At 50.4% G+C, this 26,039-nt stretch overlaps 1 protein-coding gene across 6 annotated transcripts in view; it reads left to right on the plus strand.

Moving 5' to 3' along the window:
- The window catches only part of LOC146193889 (uncharacterized), a 397,134-nt gene that overhangs the window by 308,157 nt on the left and 62,938 nt on the right, over positions 1 to 26,039 (plus strand). For 4 of the 6 annotated variants that reach the window (XM_084602858.1, XM_084602859.1, XM_084602861.1 and 1 more), the window contains exon 2: positions 6,654 to 6,707. In XM_084602858.1, the coding sequence (XP_084458984.1) occupies positions 6,654 to 6,707 (54 nt within the window). The remainder of the gene's footprint in view (positions 1 to 6,653; positions 6,708 to 26,039) is intronic. The other 2 variants (XM_084602860.1, XM_084602863.1) reach the window with 1 other exon arrangement.

Genomic DNA, 26,039 nt, shown 5'->3' on the forward strand with positions numbered 1-26,039 from the left:
TTCTTTGTTCACTACCGTCGGCGCCGAGGGTCCTTCTATACCCCCCCTCCCCCCCCCCCCCCTTTTTTTTTTTTCGTTTTTTCTCTTTTTGGTCATACTTTCTTGGACGGAAGACTTAAAAGTGGCCTCTTTGCTTCGGGTCAGTGGACTTCGATGAAAGCGCCTCCTGATGGGAGACAGCTTCTCTCAGCCCTCTGTCCTTTGGGGAATTTGACCATCGTCTCTCCTGTTGTCGGGTTAAACTGCGTGTTTTTTGTATCATGTGATTTCTTTAAAAGGGTGAAAGACCGCAGCAGAGGAAGTTGGCTTCTTCAGCTCATTTGTGTATGCGCGAAAGGTTGTTGGTTAATTATTCTTGGTGTACAAATATTTGCTATGTACGGAGACCAAATAACAGATCTGCTTTCAGCGAAATAAAGGCCAAGACATCGTCCTCTCCTGGTGAAGAAGCAGGGGTATTTGGGTGCCGTTTCCTTATAATAACAATCTGTTTAACCCTATGCGTGAGCGCACTGAATAAAGGCCCTTTTCAAGAGAGTTTTGAACGCTTTTTGATATTTATCTGCCGGCTTAGCTGAGAAAAAAAAGTTTTAAATAAATCTACCAATCTTCTATTGATGCGTATCCTTGTTCCTCTGCTCTTCTATTCTGCTGCATTCGTTACATTTCTCTCTCACACACTATCTCTATAGGTGTTATGTTGCGCTAAACTTCTGCTACACCAATGCCTTCAAGCGAGGTTTAGGCATTGGTTGATTTAATGAATAAAAGTTGCATGTAATGATACAATGCCATGTGCTTCTCCCCCCCCCCCCCCTCCCCGGTCTTTCCATCCCGTAGTCGGCGCGCGAAGCTGATATCGCGGCATCGCAGTGCATCAGAGACCTGCAGACCGCGCAATTCTTCTCGATCTTTTACGACCGCGCGGTGTTCTTAGGCGTTCCGTCCCCTCGCAGCGAAAACCACAGAACGGATAGCCAGCTGACCGGCGCTCTGACTCAACAGCTGGCCGGTGCACACAATAGGCGTATGTATGTTCACCGAAAACGCCGCTCGTCCCTCGACCACCGCAAATCAGCGCCGCTTTGAGCTGCGAGCTGACCGCCGGATGTGTGTGTCGATGGCAGCGACCGTATATATATTACATGGCTTCAACCGTTCATCGTCCACCGAGAGTTTCCTCCTCCCTCTGACGGAGCAGAGACGGCCCTTCTTCCTTCCCCAATACTGAATTATTAAATCAGCCTTTTTACGACGCTCGCGGTACTGGTGCCGGGTGGCTGATTTACGTGACGACACCAACCCGCCTTCTCGTATTGCGAACATGCACACGGAAGGCTCGCGTGCACAGGGACGCAAAGACTGTTTTCCCATCTGAGTCCACGGCAGACGAAGAGACGCGTTCCGGTCGAAGAAGGCGTATTTTCACTCTGAGCATCTAGCTTCGATTGAAGCCTGCTTGGGGCAGTAATTGCTTAACTCGATCACCTTATACCCTGCGCACGGCACGCGAACTCATGTAACAGGCTAGAAGGAAAGAATTAAGGGCCCTGGCACTGAAGTGGAGATTACCCAACGGGGGGGAGAAAAGGAAGCGGGGCAGGGAGACGGGGAAGGAGGGCAGCACTGCTACATGGCATTCCATGGCTCAACACGAGTACGCGGGTTCGATTTCCGGCAGCAGACGAAATGCATTAACGGCTCCGTACCAGTGTTGCACTGCAGTTATCGCTCGGGAGGTTTCCTTTTGTAAAGTGCCTCACATTAGGTTCTGCGTAGCCTTCGCCGTGGTAATCCTTAGACTTGGTCCTCCTTATTTTATTAGTCCAAGGCATTATTGCTTTGCCGAGAAGCGAATTCCAGCCGCAACACGAACCTGGACAGTTTCACGGATAGCACACTGTTATTTAACAAAGCGGCATCTTTTGAATCCTTTGTTTATGCGTATTGTGGTGGTGACAAAAGGGACGGTATACACGCCCAAGATAACCCTAGTACACTATTCCGAGTGTATAAATAGTCTATGCATTTGCGCTGTGAAGTGTTTCTCCCGGTCTCGCAACCGCCGGTGTCGGGCGGATTTAGGACGTGCGTGCCTGTGAGCTTTGTTCCCAGCTTGCTTGAAAAAAAAAAAAAAAAAAGAAAATCATTCTGTCCCCGTTTCGCATTGTGGGCACTCCAGTGCGGCTGCGCAGGAGAGCGACGTCGGGGGGACGTAAAAGAAGCGTCCTGCGCTGTTTCGTGTTCACCCGTTCGGCCTAACTCGCCGAGCTGCTGCTTCATTGTATGCGCACACGAGCGAGCACGTACCGCCCGTAAAAACAACGCCGTGTATGTAGATGGCCGCGCGGTGCCCCTCCGCGTGTTATTTCTTTTTGTTCTTTCCACGAGCGACGAGTGCCACTTTGGATGCGCAGAGCGAGTTGCGGGAATTATGCGATAAGGCGTCTACCCGCCCCACACTCGCACACTGCGTGTACTCTTCCCGTTTTTGTCTCTCTAATAAAAACTAGAGCTGCCCCTGGTCCTCTGATAACATGTCAACAACTTCCAAAGTTGAGAAGCCTGTTGAAATCGTGCGCCAAACTCTAATAACCTTTTCTGTTGCGAGTCGGGTTGTAAGTATGTTTGTTTTGTTCTGAAAATATACGAATGCGTTCTTCTTTCTTCAGCATTACTGAATATTTCTAATATGAGAACAATTTATATATGTCGAATGCGTTGTCGTTAGCGCATATAATTAGATAAATATTTGTATTGCACCACGGCATGTGCGCGAAGCAATTCTTGTGCCATGACGTCGTTGTACCCAGCCTTGATGGTTCCGAACCTGCTTACTGCAGATATTATGTCGGCTTCCTCTATCCTCTATCCTTTTTTTTTTTTTTTTTCAAATTAAATACTGTGCAATGCATGAAAGGCGTGTCATGTTAACGACGAAGCCGCCCTGTGCGCGGGCACGTGTGTTTTCAATTATAGATTTGGCCATCTGTTTATGTCTCGTTTTTGTGAGCGATGCTTGGCCGGCTCCTCCTTATCTTCAACAGTAGAAGCCAGGCCTGCACAAGACGAGCGTAATTCATGCCGACCGCTTAGTCGGTCCGGAAGCCCTCGTTGAGACGGCATTGCCAATGACAAGGTTTATCTCGCCGATGCACAGTGTTGCAGCACACGGACTCAGTACAATGCAGCCGCCCCCGTTTTCTGGATTACTCTGCTCTGGCGATATACGCCATTGCTGGTATGACCCGGAGCACGTCATCCGGCTGATCAGGAAGTCGCCAGCCAGAGAGAGATAACGCGCTTGCCGCGCTGATACTGGCGATTAAATGTCAGCCCTGCCATGCTCGCAATTGCAGACAGCCTCGTCCCACTGGGCTTGATTAATATATTGCCCATGACATCTTTCCTGCAAAGCCGCGGCCTGCGTAACGTAACGGAATCAGTCGTGATGTGGTCTAACCGCTCGCTGCTGTCCACGCTGGCTGCGAGGCCACGAACTCGGCGTCGCGTCTCTTTCTCTATGGTCGCGTCGCCGCTAACAAGCTACGCCGTGTTTCATGGGTGCGCGTGTGTTTTGTAAAGCGTGTATAAACAGTAGCATAGTCGTCGGGGGAGCCTTGAGGCTCCATAATAGGCCCCGATAAAGCTGCAAGGCTGTTGCGTGTGCGCGCACGCCGCGCAATGTGTGTTATCTGCGGTGCGGAAGAGTGCCGCTAGTGGCTTGCGGCTAACTCGGGGAGACAATGGCAGCGCTTGTTCATGTTCTTCCTGCACGCACTTCATGAGAAGAGGAAGTCAGTCCTTCATGCAAGCGGTTGCACTTTCCTTCCTTCCTCTGGACGCTTTGTTTTCATCCGGGCTTCTTTCTTTCCCCCTCTCTCGTTCTGTTTGAGTCGACTCGGCGTAGCCTCTGTCGAAGGAACAAGCGCTGGCTTGATGCTATACGCGACGCCAGATGTCGTCTCAATAGCGCTCGAGTTGACGTCACAAATTGATATTTCTCTTTATTGTTACTCCTAGCGTGCACGCTGAAGGGTGCGCCGCTTGTAGAGAGGTGCAGATTAAAATATATTTTTTTCCTTCCTGCAGTGCAATGAAGAAGCTGTTTGAGTCGTTTATTCGCCACTGATTGCTTTGTCATCGCCTGTCGATAGTTTTCAAAGCGGGTGGTCAAAGTAAAAGTCGTCCTCAACAAGTCAGCTTCTTACAACCGGCAAATGTTCTACTCCGCACAGCCTACTCCATCTTTCAGCACAGAGCATTCATCAATTTCCATGCTGGATGTGCCCATATAACCACGACAGCTAGAAAATAAAGGCGCAGGACGCATGCTTTATTAATCGTGTCTCGATATCTTTGTAGATCTCGATATCTTATAGATTAGTAAACCACATGGCCACTCATAGCGGTGGGTCTTCGCAAGGCTACGGCTCTCCATTATTGGCACGGCATTCTCGAATTTCGCAGAAGAATTGGAGAGGTTGTCACCCCTGTAGCTTTCATGCACAAGAAACTGAGCGGACCCTTATAAGGCCATATGAAGTCAGGCTGAGACGCTTGAAGTCGCCTACCCCACACCGAGAGACAAGTAAAAGTGTATGAAAAAACCAAGGCAAGATGTTCCCGAGCTTGTTTTCTCTGTCGCGTTTTTCTCTCGTTCCGCTGTACGTGCGCCGGCCTATTGCGCGCCTCCCGCGGCGTTTTACCTACCAACGCCCAAAGGGCGTCATTTATTTGGGCGTGATCGCACTATAAACTTTAGAGCGTCTCTATCTTCGAGCGACCTCGCCATCTGTGCAGGTAGAGCACACGCTCGCGTGGGTTTGACCGCTCTTTTCTCTATTCCCACGAAGCTAGCGGCTCCTCTGTTTTATGCTATTCTTCTGTTTTTTAAATCGTTCTGTTCGCGCTCCACAGGCTTTACGTGGACTCTCTTGAACCCGAAGCGGAGGTGCACAAAAAGCACCGCGGCTGCATTTCGTGCGGGAGCTGCCGCTAAGTTTGGGCGTCGGCTCACTCGGGTCTCTTGTGGTCGGAATGGTGGCTCACTTCGCGTTGGCGTCGGTCGCATCACCGTCGCTGGTGGCAGGCAGCAGCAGCAGTGTGGCGGATGGCGCTTTCGGGCGGTGGTTGTGGTTTTTGTGGCGCGCCGTCGACCTCTCCGGTAGGTCTTCTTTTTCGGCGAGCGGGGGCGCGCGATCATGAGAGCTAGAGCGCGTCACCTCCATTATAATACAGCAGGGCCGCGACCACCAACAGCAACCACCACCGCGGAGCCAGCCTCTTTTGAAACTCGGCACCGAAGAAGAACGGGAGGGATGCGAGCACAAAGACGAGGTCATCTCTCCGCTAGGAGTATGCGGAGATGCACGGAGGAAGGGCCAGATTACCTGTCTCTCTCGAGCGTAGCAGGAAATGCACAGGTCGGAGAGAAGGGGAGAGACGTGCTAGCATGGCGAACGAGGAGGAGAGGACTTAAGGTGGACTGGCTGGTGTGTTGTGGCTGCTGCGGTGGCGGCGATAGTTGTAGCAGTAGGCAAAGTATACACGCGTGTGTGGTGCTGCGTCTGTGTGTCTGTGCGCACGCGTTCTTGACTCCGCTAGCCGTGGAAGAAACGCAGCGGCGCGGCAGCTCGCAACGCCCGGCCCGCTCTGGAGGTAACGATACCTTGCCCCTTCCTCCCCCACCGTCCTTTTTTATTTTACGCTTTGAGAACGGGCCGTGATGGGGCCGCCGCCCATGCGGCCAGACAGACAGCCTGCGTTTGGAAGAACGCTGCGTCGCTGTAGGGCGGGTCTAGTTCAGTGTCGGCATTGCTGGAGATTGCGAAACAAGAATAAGCAGAGAAATGTATATAGAAAGAGAGAAAAGAGCCGGGAACGATTTGCAGATGACAAGACTCGCTCGAGGCGGGTGATGCACTGTGTCCAGAGAATGGGGCGGAACCGGCCTCGCGTCGCAATGTGCCGCGCGAGACGGCCTGAGATTGAAACACACCCGGGCGAGAAGATGCGTCTCCGACTGTTGATTGTGGAGACTCGTTCTCTCTCCTCTGTCGCGTGCGGGCGCTGCTCTGTTGACGCGTTGCGAATGACGACGCTTGATTGCTCCGCGTGCGTGGACTCTTGAGATCCCCGCTTCGTCAGTGGCGATCTGCACTTCGGTGATTACGTGTGCGGTGGACGAACCGGCGTTTTCTCATCCTCCGTTTGCCTCTATGCATAAAGCCGATTGCAGTTGTTAAACGAAATGCCGTGGGTGCGAGCCTACATTAAAGAGTACGTAAGCACGGAGACATTTGGAGATTTTTATGTTCGGCGGGTATCGATTTATCATTTAAGTGTGATTAGTGTTACTGCATGCAGCAAGCGCAGAGTTAACTTGTTTTTTCTCCCACCCCTTTAATTTCTATCTTTTCTGAGCATAAATAAGATCTGCCACCTGTTCAAAACTGCTCGCTATCGAGCGAGGTCGGAAACCAAAGATAAATGCGGACGTATGTAGAGATTGCAGCGCCTGCTTTAAAACTCGTTTAAATGAAGGGCTTATCTTGAGCCTTGTCAGGAGTGCCTCAGGGGTTGTTAACGTTCATGGCCGGTCTATGCTTGGCCTCTCTGATCTCTTTATCCGCTGTCTTGTCTCTTTCCAGCAGCAAGACAAGCAAAGAACAGCGTGCCAACAGATACCTCTTCTAAAAGTCAGGGTAAGTGCGTCCTGCCTTGGCGCGGGCCAGTTTTTACGGCGAAAGCCTTACATGGCTCATCAGTGGCGTGCACAGAAAGTGACTGTCCGCGGAATGCGTCACCAATCTAAAATCCAATTCAACATAATCCACAACAAACAAACAAACAAAATACCGAATGAAGTCATGATTAATTGGCTAAGGACATTGCATAACGACTAGCCACATTAGTCATAGCCAAAATGCAATCCAGAAATCGCGTAACAAGCCAATACCGAATCCAGTCATGATTAATTGGCTATAATGCCTAAATGACATTGCATAGCGACTAGTGACGTTAGTCATAGTCCGAATCCAAATCATAGCCAAGCATGAAATCCATAATCCACATAACAAGCCAGCCAAAGCCAACGCAAGACGCCTCATTTGCTTTCGCATTACATCAGGTAAAAAGACGTAAGTGCACCCCTTAAATTTTTGGTGGCTTGCTGTCAAAACATATTGCCAATATTCTGTTGCTCGTATACATTGAAAAAAAAATAATAATAATAATAATAACGAAGACAGTATCCACCCACAAATCGACCGTTTCCAAAGTCTGTCTGTGTCCGAGTCATAAATGCATAAATGACATCGCAACGTCGCCAGAGCTTCAGTACTAATGGGCAGTAAGCAAAAAAATAAAAAATAAAAATAAAAATAAAATAAAGGGGGGGGGGGGGGGGGTATTTGCTTTATGTGCAAAGATATAATTTTGAGGTTTAAAGTACTTCCAAAGCTGGCATCGGCAAATTAGGAATGCAGTTGATATGCAACAGACGTCTATAATGATTTGGCCGGTCTTCATGCCAAGTATGAACGCAAAACAAGCAGGGAAGGTGGTGTATGCGCTCGCCAACTCCGGTAGCTGGCGATTTCGAATATGGTTATGAACGGTGTTAGTGAGGTTCCACTGTGCCCGCATGGTTCCGTCTGAAACGCCACTGAACTTCACTTGAGAGAACATACCCAGGCGAAGCTATAATACTGCGCACCCATCGGTCGTTGGGTTCGTGAAATGTCGTACTTTTCTAAAGCTCCTATTGGCGGTGCGTGTTGTTAGGTTACGGCTGTGGGGCCCATGAGTCGAGTTATATGGCGTGCAGTACATTTCCTGGACGGCAGCTACGGTTCATTGGCGTCGTCCAACGGTTTTTCATGATCGCAGTTAATATATGTCGTCGCAAAGCTATATATGCAGATCCACACAACTGTATACAGCACGGAACAGGCTTGCGAGCAAGAGCAGTGTGACGCTGCGTCGTACACAGAAGTGACAGCACTCCCGCTATGAGCTGAACTGCCGATCTTGCACATTTTACCTCTTCAAAAGAGTTATTTTTTTATTTTAAGGGAAACAAGGAAGATACAATGTTTTTTTTTTTTTTTTTAATAAAATGCAACGCACTTGACAAAGAGCTCCGTTTCACTAGACGCGGCTCAGTGGTGCCAATTGTTTTCAGCATTATCTTTTTTTTTATTGTCAGCGTCGTTCTTTCTTTTTTAGTTAGCTTCGTTTCTGGCGCTGTTAAGGTGCTCCAAGCTGTGTCGCGTTTCGCGGTTCCGTTGGCAATACGTTCCAAAGGCAGACGCGCCGGGAGCAGTGTGGTTTAACGCTTTTCGTACACGTTCGGTTGCAGCTGTCCAACGCAGTATCTCGTGACAGTTGGCAGCTTCACGTGGCGCTTTTTTTCTACCCGCAGGGATTCTACCACTGTGCCGAAACATGCGCGTTCAGTATGACACGGGTGGTGGGCGCATCCCAAATGCTACATTCTCTCCTCTTATCGCTTATATGCACGCGCACTGCCTGCCTCACGTTGCCGCTTTTCAGCGGCTGAGCTGCGACGGCACACCATCTCTTTTACTCAGGTCCCCGCTTTTGACGCTTGCTTAACGTGCACACGCCTGAGCTGCCAAGACGCGTGAAGAGGTCGTGGCGTATCTTTCTACGCCGGAGGTCATCCGGAGCACATTCTGAAGGGAAGCCAAGTGTGGCTGCTACTTTGAACGAAATGAAGGAAAGTGGAAACCACGAGAGTAAAAATGAGAGGAAAGATGTATGCGTAGTCCTTGTGATCAACGGCCCGTGGCAACCGTGTTCCTGGCTGTGCCGCTCTGTGGCTGACACAACATGTGTGGGCGCTGGCGGATGCCAAGGTTTCTTCGGTTAGCTGTAAAACAGCGCTAAATAACAGACGCGGGGAAGAAGCCTGGTCTCTAGTCCTCTATTTTTCGTTTGCCTGTGTGCAATCTATACAATTATTTTAGTTGGAAGAACAAATACCGACTGTAGTCCGAGTCCTCTCTCTTCTGGAGAAACTTTTCTGATGAGTCGCGCCCCATCGACAGCAGCGGACCGCTGTCGGTAATGGCGTGTCTGATGTTAACGCGCACTGTCAAATCGGTATATGTACTACCTCTATAAGAAAGCAAAACATCGTCTGGAGCTGACTAGGTAAAATAAAGGGAGGGGGGTAACGTACGTGATACAAGCTTTAAAGTCACTAACTGAAGCATATCCAGTCCAACCAGCGATTGTGGGAAAGCTGGCGGCGCCAATCTTTTGGAGTGGGCTTGTGCTGAATCCATCGGTTATTTATCCCGGTAGCGTATACTTCAAAAAGGCTTGCAGATTATACACGCAATATAAGAACTGCACTGCGCGCGTTATAGCCCGGTTGTTGCTGCAACGAAAACATCGTCGTGGCTTCCTCTCAGGGAAAAAAAGACAAGGAAAAGAAGAACTAAGTTGAAAAAATAAATGACTGTCCGCCCAGCGCTCTTTCGACTGCACGTGTCACGTGTCCTGGACCCCCCAATCAAGCCTGCCACGGCGACACGTCGCTGTTTTATTGTTATTATTTTTTTTTTCTTTTTTCTTTTCAGGACGCTGCCATTATTTACCATGTGTTAGTGCTGGCTGCCTTTTCCTCTGACCGTTCTCTTTCTATTTCCTCTTTCTTTCTTTTTTTTTTTTTTACGCGCAAAATAATCGGAGTTTGTGAACGTCGACCCGGTCTTCGGCGCTGCTGCGAGGATGCGAGCCGTTTGCGTGAAACCCGGTCGCGGAGGCGGCACGTCATGTGCGAAAACAGCGCCTGCCGTCATCCATGCGTGCCAGTGTAATGGCAGCCCTTTTACGGGCCAGGCATAGCCGCGCGCTCCGGACACGTAACGTCACTGCCGCGTGCGTGTCATGCAATGTCCAGGCTTTCGTCTGTCGACGTCGCAAAAGCGGAGAACAGGCGCGGCCCAGATGCGATATTACGGTGGCGCTATTTCCGGGGTGTTTTTCTCTCTCTCCCCATCACACCTCTCTTTCGCAGTCCTCTTTTTACGTCTTGCGAGCATGGTAAGAACTGGAACAGAGTAAAATGCACACAGCGTTGGTGGTGGCTTAAGCGGTCGTGCATGTACTGCACATTTTTGCGAGGGAATAATCTAGGAAAATAATAATCTGGAAGGACGCTCCTGGATCGAAGTGACAACGGAAATGCGTGCTGAGTGCGAGGCGTCCTTGTGTGGCTGTGTTATCTCTGTACGCACGCACAACTCCTCCGCGCCGGGCGGTCTATTATTCTTTCCTTCCTGGAGGAAAATATGGAGTGTCTCCTCGCCCTCAACCTGCGTGACCGTGACCGCAACACTCCTTTGTGGACGATGGGGTCGTCCGCCGCACGATTTTGGGCATGAGAATGGTATTTCGGCTGTTCCGTCCGTTTTTTCTTGGCTGTCGTGAATTCCGTTTGTTTTCCCCATTATTTCATTTTTGAACATTTATTTATTTATTTGCCGTCTTAAAGGGGCTACAAGCAGGTAGAAGAAGGCGGCCATTTCTAGCTGCTTCCGAACCACAGTTTCGGCTGCTTCGATGGCTTTTGAAAACCTATCAGAATATTCCTTAATACTCCCCACGGTGTTCTGTGTGCTTGTCTGATGCTTTTAGGAAGCAAGGAACCGTTGAGAATGAAAGAAAGGAGCCGAAGAGGTCGCTCTTATCGATGCTTGCCCCGATGGCCCGCCTGCGCAACCTGCAGGTTGCCGGCGCGCCCTGTAGTCGCTAATCGATCGCCCCCTTTTCCTTAACGAAAACGAATCTACGACACCTCACAGCCCCAAAAATTTTGCGCGCCTCGATCGTCCGAACAAAAGAAAGCATCGCGAAAAAAAAAAAAAAAAAAACATTGAAAGTCAGAGGGCTAAAAATGCTTCAGCTCGTCGGTCTCTGTCTTTCCACTTCACCAACCAGCACTACTGTATATACCTACGCTGCGCACATTCGCCACCTTTTTCCTCTCTTGCCGGAGGATGGATCGAGAGAGAGAGTTTATCTCAGCTTCCAGAGCCGACGAAGAAGAACAAGCAGGCCTCCCGAAACCTTTTTTGCTTTGCTCTGTTCGCACTTTATTCCCGATCTGTGTTGGCAAGCAGATACGGAAGGACAAAGCTGTTGCCGCAAGAGCGTTTTAATCGAACCCGACCTCCATTCTTCGTTCGCCTGGCTGACTGCAGCCGCCACCTCCTTCTTTTCTTCCCATGCCCGCCTCGCCAACTCCTGCTTGTCTTTTTTCCGCCCTTCTTTTCATTTCCTCCTATTTGTCTTCATTCATTTCTTTCTTCTTCTCCCGACTCGCTCACGAAGTCGTTCGTCCGTCCGTGGCTCTACTGCGGCTGCTGCCAGTGCTTTTGTTTCGTGCGCCTCTCCTCTGCGAAGCGGGAATCGGAGACAAGAGCAGCCAGGTCCGCCGATGACATCTTCGTTCTCATTTGCGCCGTGTCTTCGCAGACGCAGCTATCTCCTCCCCTTTCTCCTCCCCCGAAGCCTATTTTCGCCAGCTACGCGTTGTCTCTGGAAGCCGGCCGTTCTCATCTGCCTGACTCGATGCGCTCCCGCCGCTACTCCATCTTCGGGCTGATCACTTTTCCTTTTTGTCGATAACACTGGCGTTCGCCTTTCAAGGCCAGCGGTCGTCGTCGCCGCCGGCTGCCCTTTCAACGGCGCCCGGAACGGACTCGCTCAGCGCTGCTTGTGTAGCCTTTTGACCCCCGTCACGACTTTTTGTTCGCTGTTTGGACCTTGGCGTGTCATGATTGCCGCTTTTTTTATTTTTACAATTAAGTATTTTGTCAGCAATGTTCCTGTTCTTTCTTTCGTGCTCGTCGGAATGCCTCTTTGTTGGTGCCTCGGCTTGCTGCGCCTTCACAGCGTACGCACCGTTGCGAGGACGAATGCTATGGGGCAAGTTTTCAAGTTTTCACCACCACCACCACCACCACGCTCTTTGTTTTCGGTTCATGGCTGTTAGCGCATGGCGGCTGAAGTCTAGCGGTGTGTTTAATAAATCGGCGAGGGACAGTCCCCGCCTATGCGACAAATTTTACGTAGGAAGAGCATTCTGAAGCTAAAGTTTGCGACCAAAAGAACTCAAGGTACGAATGCGTGGTTTAAATGAGACCGCCCCTACTCCAAACGTCCCTTCCAAGAGCGGCTTGTAAATTCGCCGTTGCTCTGATCGGTCGAACTACTCTGTGCGTTCGCAACATCACCAAGTGACAGCACAAAGCAGGCATTTATAGAGCGTAAACGGCGATGTCCCTTATCGGTAAAGCAGCGGCCGAACGCTTGATTGCTCAACAACTGTTACATATTAAGTTGCAACTATAGAAATAGCTTAACTTCACGTACGCAGCAGCTCTAAATTATAATGAAATGAATAATGTAAAATTCGAACCTGAATGGGACCGAAGTCATTGTTAAAAATATTCGGAGTTCGAATCAAGGTAGAACCTTATGCATCACCTTTCCCTCACCTCACGTTATGCTGGCGAGATCGAAGCGCAACATCGAATAAACCGGAACTTCGGATTAAGCGAGATTTCAAGGCGCACAGTTTTGGTGGGCCACACTAGGCCTGTAGTGTTACCACTGCACTGCGGAGGTGGAAGCTTGGTGCCGTAGTTTTGCCGGCGGACACAGGGTAAAGCAGAGCTAAGAGGAAAAGACATCGCTCAAATCAGTACGGAGCGCGACGTCTTGCAGCGTTCGCATTCCTCCGAGCGCGGACGTGCGTAATACGCCACCCAGCTTGCGTGTAGGGAAGGTCACTTCTCGCTGGCAGAGCAGCAACGGGTGGGCCGTGACAGCCTTATCCACGTGCCAACAGTCGTACATTATCCAAAGAACCCCCTCCCCCGCCCATGGGAAGGGGAGCGGTAGCTAGGAAATCGAGCGGTTCGCAGCGTCGTCGTCTAGAATTTCACGTGCGTCAGCCGTAAATTCTCCCCCGCGGTAATCCACACCACCGACTGGCAGCTGTGAAACCCTATGGAGCTGGTTGCCTTGCCCGTAGCGTCTTCCGCATCTGAGACGTGTGCTCTCTGGAGCCCGAAATCCGCGTTCGCCCTGAAACATTCCCCGAAACACAAGGAGGGCGGAATTCAAGCTGCAGTCGGAGCGGAAAGGAATCCCAGTGACACAAGACGCGATAAAACACCGGTAGAACAAAAGTGTGATGCGTGCTTTGTGTTGTGAGGGGGCAGCAGGTATTGCCGGCCGGCCACCCGCCGAGTGAAATCTTGAGACCGCTTCCTCTCCGCTTCTCTCTGATTGTGTTTTTTTTTTTTTATTTTTTATTTATTTATTTTTTTTTTAGCAAGTTGCCAACCGGCGGTGCTTGAAGAGAGCGCCGCCACGCAAAAGAATTCCGAAGGAGCCCAATTTAGAAGACGGTGGCTGCCGTCGGGGGAGAATGAAAAGTCGCAACGGAGGCCGGCGCGTCCTTCCTATTGACGGGGGCCCTTCGATTCTCTCCGAGGAGTTTTTTGTTTGTCCCATCTATCATAATCAGGCCCGGCTTCGCGCGAGAACAGGGATAGATATATAAACAGAACAAAGGAAACGAACTAAGGATGCACCACGGAAGGAAGGCAGCAGGCAGAAGAAATAAGCAACAAGAAAAACAAAACACGGACACGCAATACGGTGGAGCTTGCGCGTAGCCCCGAGCCTTCCTTCTTTGGTGGGGCTCACGCTCATCTCGTAAATCCCTGGTCACGCAAATGTCTAGCCCCCCCGCACCTTCCGGAGCCAACTCTCTTTCTCTCTCTCTTTCTTCCCTCCCTCCATTTTCATATCGCTGGATATCGCTTCCCGCAGAAAAAGCGGCTTGTGCTGGGCCCATCTTTCTCTCACTCTCTGCTCATCCTGTTGTCACTCAACGCGCCAAAAGACTGCGGATCTATTACACGTGTCTTCAGGCGGCTTGGCTTGACTTTCTTCTTTCCGCTTGGATGTTTTTCTTGAGCCCATGTCCGTACATACTACGCCTACGTCGAAGAAACCGTCGGGCAGACTTGGGACTTCTTTTATGCGGCTCTTTACAGAAAGGCTGGACGCACGTTGTCCAAGAGCGACAAACGCGATTTGTGAAGAATGGCTCTTGAGCGAGTGCGCAATCTTTCATCGCGATTTGCAAAGTTTATTCTTACAATATTATTATTGCGCGAAACGAGAGCAATGTGTCGCCTGTCGGTAGAGCCAGGGGATTTCACACTTCGCGTTTGACGTGTTGCAACTAGCTTAAGCTGAGCCATTTAGCTGTTAAAGATTAGTGGGCCCATGTTTCACTATGAGCACTGATGCTATGCGCTTATATATAGGCTCGGTCCTCTCACTTTTGTATCAATAAATTTTATTCATCATCGTCATCACCTCCCAGACAACGCAAGAGATAACGTGCCCTTAGGTGCCTGTCGCAACTTCAGGCTATGTGCACTTGATTTCTTTCGCACCAAATGAACAGTAATCGCCAAACGACATCGACTTTCCGCTCCTATATTGAAAGCGAGAAGGTTATGCAATTTTTGCAAGCAGCCGATTGTGGATACCTAAGTTTCTGCCGGCTCCTGCTACGCCTACCTTCCCTTGGGATCCAATTGGTTACTCTTAGATACCATCGGTTATTCTCTTTTCGAACTACGTGTCCTGTCCATGCCCATTTCTTCTTCTTAATGTCCACTAGAATGTCGGTAACTTGAGTTATTTCTCTGACCCACTCTGCACGCTTCCTATCTCTTAATGTTACCCCTACCATTTTTGGTCCCATAGTCCTCTGGATTGTCCTCAACTTAAGTAGAACCCTTTTTGTCATTTTTCCGCCCCATAGATGATTGCCGGTAGGATGCAATTGTTATACACTTTCCTCTTGAGTGATACCGGTAAGCTGCTAGTCATAATGTTTGAGTACCTTCCAAATGCGCTCCATCGCAATTTTATTCTCCTAGTTATTTTCCTTTCGTGGTCCCTCCTTAAAGGCCCACTATCCACCCTCCGGTCGCAAATATTTTCTTCCCCGGTGACTGTGAGACTTCGCCCCTAGAACGCAAGGCCGCAAAATGTTTTTGAAAAGAGTAACTAAAAAAGAGTAAGTCACCGCAATCACCCGATTCTATCATGCCTCTCTCCTTCCGTTCCCTCGCAAAGGTTTTTCACTCTCTTGCCCGAGGTTGTCTAGCCTCCGCAATACAAATTCCCCTTCCTCCTCCGCGTTTGGCGGGAGGTGAGGCGTGGCTCTCCGCGAGCGCGAAAATAATAATAATAATAAAAAAAACGGTCGAGGGAGCGCGCGCCGCTGGATTGTATGGTCGTGGCGAGGGAAAAGCGCGCTGCGAGCGGTAGACACCCATCCTTCTCCTGTCAGTCAGCGAGACGGACCAATCGACATCGTTCCCGGTACGTACGTCATTGCTGTGGCCCGTCGGGCCAGCGCAGGAAACGGGGAAGCTGGCTTCCCAAAGGAGAGCATGAGTGAGCTTTGAATTGTATTTTCGATGCTTTGCGGCGCGCGTGTCACTGTAGCATTTTGCACAGACTATCTCCGGTACCTGATCGAAACACTGGGCGCCTTTGCTTAAAAGGGCCTTCCCTGGACAGTGGCCCTTTAAGTAGGCATGTTCGCCCACCACTTCCAACGCTTCGCTAACTATATTAAACTGCTGTTCATTTCCCGGGCTGTTCAGCATTATATTAGTCTTCTGCATATTAATCTTTAGGCCTACATTTCTGCTTCTCCTGTTTAGATCATTTATCATGAGTTGCAGAGTTACTTAACAAGGCAATGTCATCACTCATCAGCGAATCGAAGATTACTGAGATATTCTCAATCGACCCTGATGCCTAACTGCTCCTATTCGATGTCTTTTAATACACTCTAAGCAAGCTGTAACAGCGCTAGGGAGAGAGATCGTGTCTCCTTGCCTAACGTCTTCCTTGACTGGAGTTTTATCACTTTCTTTATGCAGGGCTATATTATACTTCAGGCAGAAAATTAGGTGCGTGGATGAGATTACGAAATTCGCATTAGTCAAGTGGATGCAGCTAGCGCAGGACCGGGTTAAAGGGAAGAAAATGGGAGAGGCCTTCGCCCTGCAGTGGGCACAGTCCTGCTGCTGCTACTGATGATGATTGTGGACAAGTGAGGTGAGAGCGCTCTTTATGGGACAATGGCCTTGGTTGTGTCAAGGGTGTCTTTGCATTGTCTTACGACATGCGCCGCAGAGTGTCGGGCTCCTTGGGCTGATTGGTTCTGCTTTATTACCTGGTTGGTTCCGCTGCAATGATGACGTTCATCCAGTCTGCCCCGCCGATGGTTAGTGCCCTTGTTAGGCTGTCCAAAGCGTCGTATCGTTCCTTGCTATCATGTACGAACGGATGTGTCCACTCTTTCATCCATTACATTGAGAGAGAAAGAGAGAGAGATTCGGTGAAAGATGGCGGAGGAGCACAGGCCTAGCGAATCAAACCAGCGTCGGTTCAGCGAACACACATTGGCCACTGCGTTGCACGTACTCGTCCCACTCGGTGGCTTCACCGTCATCCACCTCATCGCCATCCTGCGGCTGCCACATATCGCGCAATCTGTCTGTCGCACAAGGGCCTATTACATCGTAGCCAGCGGACGACCCACCGCTGCGTTCACGGATCGCCACAGGAAGTCTCGCTCGCTCTTGCAATCTCGTTTCCCCCTTCGCTTCATCTCTTCCCTAGAGCCTCGCGTTGGCTTTCACCCGTCGTGGGCTGAGTCAACGTTTCACAAAGCACAGGTCTCCGGACACGTGCATGTTGCGAGTGCCATCTTCCCGCGCTGCACTGGCTTCTCTTTTCGGAGCCTAGACGCTCATAGACGCCCGTCGTCCTCTGGCCGCTGTCTGGCATGCATATGGAGTTTGCGTGACTGAAACCATATTGTATCGGCGACGTCTAAAGGCCTCGCTTTCGCGTCGGACGTTTCCGGCACCAATGCCCGGAACGTTTACTGCGCCTCCAGAAATGTTTTTACGCGCTACCCATACGTGCTTGTTATCGGTTATGAAATCTGCCGGAGGGCGGTCGGTTCCGTCCTGGTATAGAGAATTGTGGAAACAGTTGCCGCAGGTGTATGCACTTATAAAAATAGTGCGGTCTCTCTCGGCCCGTCTCTGCGAACGCGCCATTTGAATGAATGCCATGTAAATGTATCTCGTGGGAGCTTCGCTCAGGTGGTGCAACGCTGGGCTGCTGGCGCAAGCTGCGCGCGCATTGTTTTGCATCAGCCGGTATTTCGCGCGGCGTGTGTATATTATTATGCCCGGACGACAGTCGTGGCGCGATTACTGTGCACGTATGGCTCACTCGCACGCATGCACGCGTATTCTCATAATTTGTTCGCTTGCGCATGTCCACAACGCGGCGGCCATTGCGCGCTCTGGGGTTCGTTGATGCCATTAGTCATAATCGGGCGGGGCTAATGGGGGCTAGACCGCCTCCGTGTCTGTGTAAAAGCAGGCGCATTGTATGCGTCGACAGAGCGGAAGCTATATAGGAGTGACACGTATCGCGTGCTCTCCCTGTGAGGTCTTCCGTGTCTCCCCCTGGCGGTGAGGGGCGGCGATTTGCTCGCCGTTGTGCGCTTATGGTATTTATTCCCCATGTGTAACAGAAGCGGGTGCGTTGTGATGACATGCGTGCCTTGTCGCATTAACTAGTCGAGTCACTGATGGAGCTCGCAACGTGGTGGATATATAAATGCGTCGTTGGGGCATATATGTTCCATGATGGGCCGGGTGGCTACGGTTGCCCTTGTTGCATCTCTCTGTATAATATCTGAGGTGCTTCAAGGACACGTGTATTATATATTTCCACGTCGTTATACAAAGCACGCTGCTATACGACGGTATTTTTCTCGGAGCGACATTGTCTTGGCGCTGGTTTAGCCACGCATTGTCTCTGCTCTGCCGCGGCCCCAAACTGCTGGGTAATGTGCAGTTGCAGCGAAAGGTGCGCGTTCTTCGTGATGCCCGCAACCGTGGTGTGTTTTGTGCGTGTGAAGGAGAGTAGTATCAGACTAATGGATATAGATGCGCAACCACTGGGCGTGAGATGCAAGCCATGTCGTGTAATTGAGGGACCCAGATTGATTTTGGCCACCTGGTGTTCTTCAGAGAAGACAGAAATCCTGGTGAAGGACCAAGAAGTTACGCGGGTGCAGATTTGAGTCACGGTTCGTGTTGCTCTATAATGGTTCTCTATCTCAGTGGACGGTTGAAAACGTCCGAGGTCGGAGCGGTTAAAACGAGGACGCGGCCTTGCGTTGCTACCGTGCCAGCGCTGTCGTTTCAAAAGCTTCCGTGCGTGCAAGGCGACGGAACGGTTATATTGTTGCACCCGCGGGATATTGCGTGCGCCGTTTCGAGTTCCCGGCTATTTTGACCAATCTTATCGTTGCAGAGCGCTCTGACTGGCGTGAAGGTAACAGGGGGGGGGATTAATAGTCATGATGGTCTGCCTCCGTGCCGGCAAGGGCGAATAAAGATCTCGCGCCCTTTCATTGAACGTGCCAGTCCCCAGCGATAGTGCGTCCAAGGGCTTGTGTAACGTCTGGAAAGGGTTCATTAACTGTTTACGCAAAGTCAACAGGCGGAAACATAATTGCTTCGGTTCAGCGAAAATCGCGTCATAACCCTTCCAGAATAGTGTTTTACGGGTTGCTTTGCAACAGCTTTTCGTACTGTTCGATGCTATCGCATTCGTGTACGCCCCCTCATGCGGGTGCATTTTTAATTTATGTAGCGTTCTGAACGTTTGCAACTCTAACGATTACCTCTCTCTTTCGGGACATACCTGATTTTTCCCTGAAAAAGAATAAAAAATGCGTGACATTTGTTGCGAACCTCAACAGCGACCTCGATGCCTGCGGACAATAGTTAGGTACCTGCCTAAATTCTAGTTTGGGCAGGTCGCTAGTTTTGGAACGTTACCGCATTCCTCCCCGTGTCGCGGCAGCTTCTTGGTCAATTAAGACATCACTGGCTTCTGCAGTGTGGCGCGAACCGGACACTACTCGCTCACTCCGAGACCAGTCGTTAGGAAAAGGCGAGCGAAACGGACCGACTGCTGGGCCAAAGAGACGGCTTCGGGCGACGAGAGAAAGGAAGTAGATAGCCGAGATAATATGGCCGCGCTTAGCTCGAGGAAATGAACGAAGCGAGCAGCGGGGCATCCTCAGGGGCCGGCATCCCAAAAAGAGCCTCGTCGTCCCCCCGCTGCGGGCTGGACAGCTCGGTGAAGCATGACCGTGAACCTCCTAAGCGCTGGCGGCAGCGTCGACTGTTGCGCAACCGACAGCTGCAGAATGCCCCCGCCGGTAGAGAACCGGTGTGCTATATGAAAGCGGGCGAAAGAATACTCTCTCCCCGATACTGCCTATCGTGTCTTTACGACTTCAGTAGTACCCCTCCACCCGTCGCCGCACGGACCAGTCGTGTATGGCCTCCTCTCCTCCCCCTCTCCCCACAGGGCCCTTTCCGCTCCCGAGAAGTCTAGAGGGAAGCTTATATCTCGTCTTAATTGAACAAATTACTCGATCTTGAAATGGGATTCGCGTCGCCAGCTGGTTTGCGGTACCTAACTCCGGTAACTTATGTGTTAGTGGTGTTGGTATACTATAAGGCACCGAATGACAGTGCTGCGCAGATCTGTAGTTCGCTTTAACTCGAGCAACGCCTCCTCTAACTTCGAGGAGGCGTTGACTCGAGCCACGATATTGACTGGCAACTCGGACGAGGCGCTCGAAAAAGCATAGTAGTACATACTCACTCACTCTGTCTCTACAGTATTCGATAGGGTGTGCACTCTATACAATGGCGCATGTTGGGCAACCGGGTGAAATTGAGTAATATAGTACACCACGCTGATGAGATTTCGAACAACGTTCGCCCAATTCGGTCAAGTTTCAAGGCTTCGAAACTGTCTGTGATTCCAAATTCCTAGAAAAACAAAAACGAACTTCTATTCTGCCCGAATCCATTAAGCGGGCCCGCAGCGGTCGATAAATGACACTGCATGGTATATATGCTCGCGATGAACACATCGACGTGCGTCAGGAGTCATTGCGAATGCATGTCCCGTCTTTGAAAGGGAGGCATCGAGGGAGAGGAGAACGCAATTATGGTAAGGACGCTCAACAGCCCTTGAATCCGGAACTACTCTCATCGCCATTGCTCTGCATATGCGCACGGGCGAAGAGCCGGGGCGTGGACCTATTCACGCGCCATGTTTCCGCTTTACTTTCTCTTCATGTAAGTTGAGCGAGGGAAAGCTGCTCGGTCACTGAGGCAGTCGTTCCGCGGCGTTTATGTATACATACATATAAGCGGCCACCAATATGTACAGATAATGTAGACGCCGCAGCAACACATTGGCGCTCGCGCACTGTAATAATCGAGCAGGATGCTCGCTGCCCTCTCCTGACCAATTAGACGGAGATGCGCCTCACTATCGGAGCGCCCTCTGAAGGTGTATAGGACAGCAGCTCCGGCATTTAATGGGACACTTACTTACTCTCTTTTTTTCGTGTTTTGCTTTCGAGGTTGACGTCAGCGCCCCTGTTACAAAAGAGGGTCAGAGATCGAGGCTCACGTACGCTCGCACCGAAATATTCGAGGTTATTCTTACTCGGTGGTACTGAAGACAGGCTTAATAATTTATTCAGATTTCTCGTAAACGGAGAAGTACAGTTAAAAAATGAAGCCCCAAAACTATGGTGTTTACAGTTAGATTTAAAACCTGTGCTGGTGAATCTGTAGGGAATAAGTATATAGGCATTCGGGGTAGCCAAGAAGAAGCTGGAAATGCTGTTACAATATTGTAGCGTATGTCCAACGGTAAAACCCTTTCTCAAAGGTGGCCTCCGTTTCGACCCCTTTTCCTCTGTTCAAATAAGCTCCAACAGATTTCGAGTCAGAGGTCGACGCTTGCCAGATACCGTTTTACGCTTTATCCCATGAGGTAGTTCTTTTTGCAGTAAACAATAAAAGTGGACGCTCTTTCCCACGCGCTATCAGCGCTTGCAATCTGCGAGAAAACCAGGAACAAAAAGAAATGAAGCAAGGCCGAGCCTTATAATCGTTTAATTGCACCCCTGCGACCTCGGGTGCATTGTGAGGCTTCACGACGAACGTGCGTCGTGTTGTCGTCAGTCTCAAGAGGAAAATGGCTCGTCGCGCGCCCGCTCATTTCTCCCGGAACCTTGACATTCTTTTTTTCTTCTTCTTTGACCTTATGCGCAAATCAGCCGCCCCGCCAGGGTGGTGCAGTGGTAAGACGCCCGACTACTGTGCCGGAGTTCCCGGGATCGAATCCCGGCCTCGGCGGCTGCGTTTCGATCGAGGCGAAACGAAGTGGCGTCCGTGTGCTGTGCGATGTCAGCGCACGTTAAAGATCCCCAGGTGGTCGAAATTACTCCGTAGCCCTCCACTACGACCCCCCTTTCTCTCTATCCACTTTCACTCCCACCTTCATCCCTTCCCTTACGGCGCGGTTCAGGTGTCCACAGAGCAAGTGTGACAGATACTGCGCTTTTCCCTTCCTATGAACCAACCAACCAACCAAATCAGCCGACCGCCTTTTTTTTTTTCTCCTTCTCCCTATCCTCTTGTTCCTTCATTATTTCCTCCCGCTCATGATGGAACGCATCCACAGTTGTACCCAATATGATGGGGCACAAATCCCGCTCTGCTGTCCAGTCCTGCACCCTCCCATGTGCTTGTCCGCTGGACGGCACTGCTCAGCGTGAAATTTTAACAGAAACCGCGACTGTGGTTAGGAGTTCCTTGAACGAAATGTTATTGAAATATAAATACTGTTTTTCGCCGACAGCACTAACTTTAATGCATGGCAGGTTCTGTAGTTATTTCCAGTACTAACCAGTGTTTAGTTGTTAGCCATCGCTTTCTGGAAGGGTCCGGGCGTAAAAGAGATCCGCTCTTACCTTCTGGGCGTCTTGCTTTTCCCGTTGTTCTCACCTGCAGACATCATCTCAATGCCCGTAAAGAAGCGAACAGAAAGAGTTTTGCGGGGGGGCCCTGTTTTCTCGGGCAGTCCTTCGGTTGCTTTCCACGTGGCATCGCGAGACACAGGGGCTGTGACGTTAAAGTGGCTGGGTGGCGCGCCCACGTATATCGCGACAAAAAAGGCTGCTATAAAAACTTGCGCACCCCGCTGACTTAGTTATAAGCGTCCGAAAAAGACAAACGACGCTTCGAGGCCTTGTTTCTCGCTGTTTATAAGCGTGGCCAAAACGAAGAACGTCTCACCACCGTGCGGTAGCCGGGCGCTTTTAGCTCCTATGTGCGCGCTCCGCTGCAACTTGAAGACCTCTGCTGTGCCCGCGAGGCCGAGTGCGCTCGTCGCATTTGCCTTTTCGAACGCGGAAGCGGCATTTCTGCTGTCTTCACCCGCGAGTTGTATTCTTCGCAACTAGCAGCGCATTAAAAAAAATGAAAAATTAAATTAGCATCCTAATGACATGCGAGTCAGAGGTGGGCAATCTCATGAAATTAAGCCAGCGACTTCGTCACCTGCAGCAACAGAAGGATATTGGACGTTTGTCAACCTGCTGCGCAATTGTAGCATTCAATGGTGGATAAAAAAAAGAAAAACGTTCCTTAGATATATGTTTATACTTACGCAGTATCGATGACCCTGATTTGACGTTGACTGAAGGTGGGCAACCTCATGATATTTCAACGTAACCTCAAGAGGTTGTCCTCTTTTGGTGGGATCTAATAATACTATCTCTATAGGCGGCTGCGACGCACTGACCTATACATCTGCGTTGGTTCAGTTTGGTTGTTCGAATGGTCCAAGCTGTAGTCAACGCACACCTGCTCTTAATCATGATGGGCTTGTATACCAGTTCAATAGGTAGAGAGTGGCACCATTCTTAGGAAGGGGGAGGTTTTTGAGAGATGCTGGAAGATGTATGTTGTGAGCACTTTCATCGTGACCAATAAGGTACGCCCGTTTAATAGCATGGCCTTCTCCTCAGCTCTTGGCATTTCCTTGTCGTCAACGGTTTCTCCATGCAGCGTTTGAAAATCGAATGTTTCCCAGACTCGGAACTCAGCAAGACTCTCCCTCTTGTCTTTATCTTTACTATACACTATACTCGAGCTCCGTTGTGCGGTTTTCTGTTTAGGCATTTGTTCTTTATTTATATGCTCTGCGCCATCATAGGCCGTGATGAAAGAGTTTTGGGTCTTCATAGGTCGTCAGCGCGAATGCGACAGACGTTTACGACAGACTTGTTTAGGTTGCACACGCTCACCGAGTTATTAGAGAGATTTAGCTTACCGTGATCCGCGATCCGCTATGGTGATCCGCCACAGCGCGTTCCACTGCGCATGGCCAGATCCCCTTGACGCCGATAGATGGCACCACATACTTGATGTCGGCACATAGACCTGCCGCGTGGGGACCAATCAGCTTGTGCGCCCCGCCCACGCGCGGTAGAGGGTCGCGGTGGCAGATCGCGGATCACGGTAAGCTAAATCTCTCTATTATCCCAGCTGAGAACACCGATGTAAAAGTTGTCCGAGCAGCGCCCCAGCGTTTTCAACCCATGGTGATAAGCTTTTGTCGGGAGCGAGGATATACGGTACCGCGCTAAAAAAAACCCCGCTGACTGATATCTCGCAATCTGGCCTATTCTGAAACTGTGATCAGAGCCGCGTAGAGGGCGCCGCATGTCTCGGCCAAACTTTTTCATAAAACTAGTCTGCAACTGATAAAAAGATAAGGGAAAAGAGTGCCCCTTCCGGCTTCCTTCCTGTCGACAGCGTTCGATTAATCACTTTTCGCGCCCTGCGTCCGGAAACACGTAGCTGTAACTGTGCGAACGTCTATGAGCGCCACAGAAGTGCCAAGAGCCAGGACTTGGCCCGAAGAAAGCCGGGTGCTTCGCGTACATCGCTCCACATTGGCTCCTGCACGGGGTCAAAGTTTCCGCGTGGCTCGATGGAAGTACGCGGACATCCGAAGAGCGCTTCCCGCCTCAGCAACCGCTGGGAAAGAAAAAAAAAAGTTGATGAAGTAAAATAAAAAGTGAGTGATGAAGCAGTGGAACGGAAGGAAAGGGCTGGCGTTACTGAAGCTTCTTTGCTATTTGCTCAACACGGACCAGCTCAACACGCACGCACGCACTAAACACATATGCGCGGTCATTCACGCCGCGTATCAGTGTCTTATACAAACAGCAAAGAGGCCGCGCTGCTATTTGGCGGGAGTCCGGTAAACAAAACACCGGGGAGTGCCTAAGAACGCACTCGTGAGTGTGCTCGGCCATTAAGCGAGCCAAGAATGCGTCCCGGATGGGCGCCGCCTTTAATAACGTTTTATTAACGCAAGGAGGGCGTGAAGTACCGCGGTGCTGAAGAAGCGGCAGCTGCCCGCAGCTCCTGTGTCCCATGCGTATGTGTAGCTGTTTCCTGCACGTCGCCTTCCGTCTTTGACCGTGGGGACACTTAACCGCGCCGTCGAAGCGCTGATGTTGCCGGCATTCCGAAGCTCTTGTCTCCTCCCCAATTTCTAGAGGCGAGAGTGACAGGCATTTCTCGTAACCGTTGCACTGCTACGCGCGATAAAAGTAAAATATTAAAAGAAACGGTTAAAAGGGAAAGAGACCCTGAAGAGATCTAGCGACGAGCCTGGGGGAATGTGCGCTCCCCCTCACCCTTTCGCTTATTTAAGTTGATGCTCTACGTCCCCTCCCCTCTTGTTGGAGCATAGGCGCTTGCTGCATACCGGGCCGAACAACGGAACAACCTTATTACTCATCTGGAGAGAGATTCATTGTCCTTGTGAAGCTCATGGGTCCTCCTTGCACGCGTGGTTAGCTCGGCCAACTGCGCAGCAGTTATTTGCTTGCGCCATGTGTCAACCTCTATATTTCTTAAATTCTGCGCACACCCGCGTTTTGTTTCCCCATCAGTGGTTCTTAAAACGTGCGGCTTTCGACTTTATGTTTTTTTTTTTTTAAGTGCATTGGCAATGGCGTCAGAGCATTGTACTCTTGAGTATGTCAAAAGAACGCAGCGGGATTTGCGCAAGAAATGTGGACTCGTATCCAAATGGTTCTTCAAAAGCAGCGAGCCTGATCGTCCTTTAAAAAAGAACGAAAGAAACACGCCACTAGCCAAGGTGCAGGCCGGTAACCAAAGCGGGTGGTAAAGCGGAACAAGACAAACGAAAAACCAACCTCTTTATAACAGCAGGAGTATGGCTGGCGATATGTTCACCTCACGTTCTTGTCTCAGGCTGAAAAGAAAACATAGTTGGCGCGCCTTGCGTCGGCTAATTCACTGAAATGTTCTCGATTGAATTAGAGTAAGGAGAAAAGAAAGAGATGAGATTGAAAAGAAGCAAACGTGAAGAGACCAACTCCACGCCCGCAGCTTCGTCGGAATTTGGTGATTCTCTCTCTATCTCTCTCTCTCTCTCTCACACACACACACACACACACACACACACACACACACACACACACACACACACACACACACACACACACACACACACACACACACACACACACACACACACACACACACACACACACACACACACACACACACACACACACACACACACACACACACACTTTCGACACATACGATAGGAAGAACTTTTGAGATGGCGGTGTGGAGGAAGCGAGCGATTTTGGGAGGAACTCATACTGTGATGGGCCCACAGGCGGCCGTGTATCGGATGAACACGTGTTCTGCAGCCCCGCGCTTTTCCCGCATCTGTAGATACAAAAAAGCGGGCCCGGCGTTCTTTCTACCGTAGCCAAGTGGAAATCTAGGAAAGAAAATAGACGGTGAGCAGCCACGGGAAGAATTAAGGCGTATAAAGGAACGGCGTACGCGTGGAAGGCGCACCAGTAGTTTGGAAACATCGAAAGAGCGTTCGAGCGAACCGGATAGCTGCTACAACTC

The sequence above is a fragment of the Amblyomma maculatum genome, chromosome 4 (genome assembly GCF_055883805.1).
Source record: "Amblyomma maculatum isolate TAMU_Amacu chromosome 4, ASM5588380v1, whole genome shotgun sequence".
NCBI lineage: Eukaryota > Metazoa > Arthropoda > Arachnida > Ixodida > Ixodidae > Amblyomma > Amblyomma maculatum.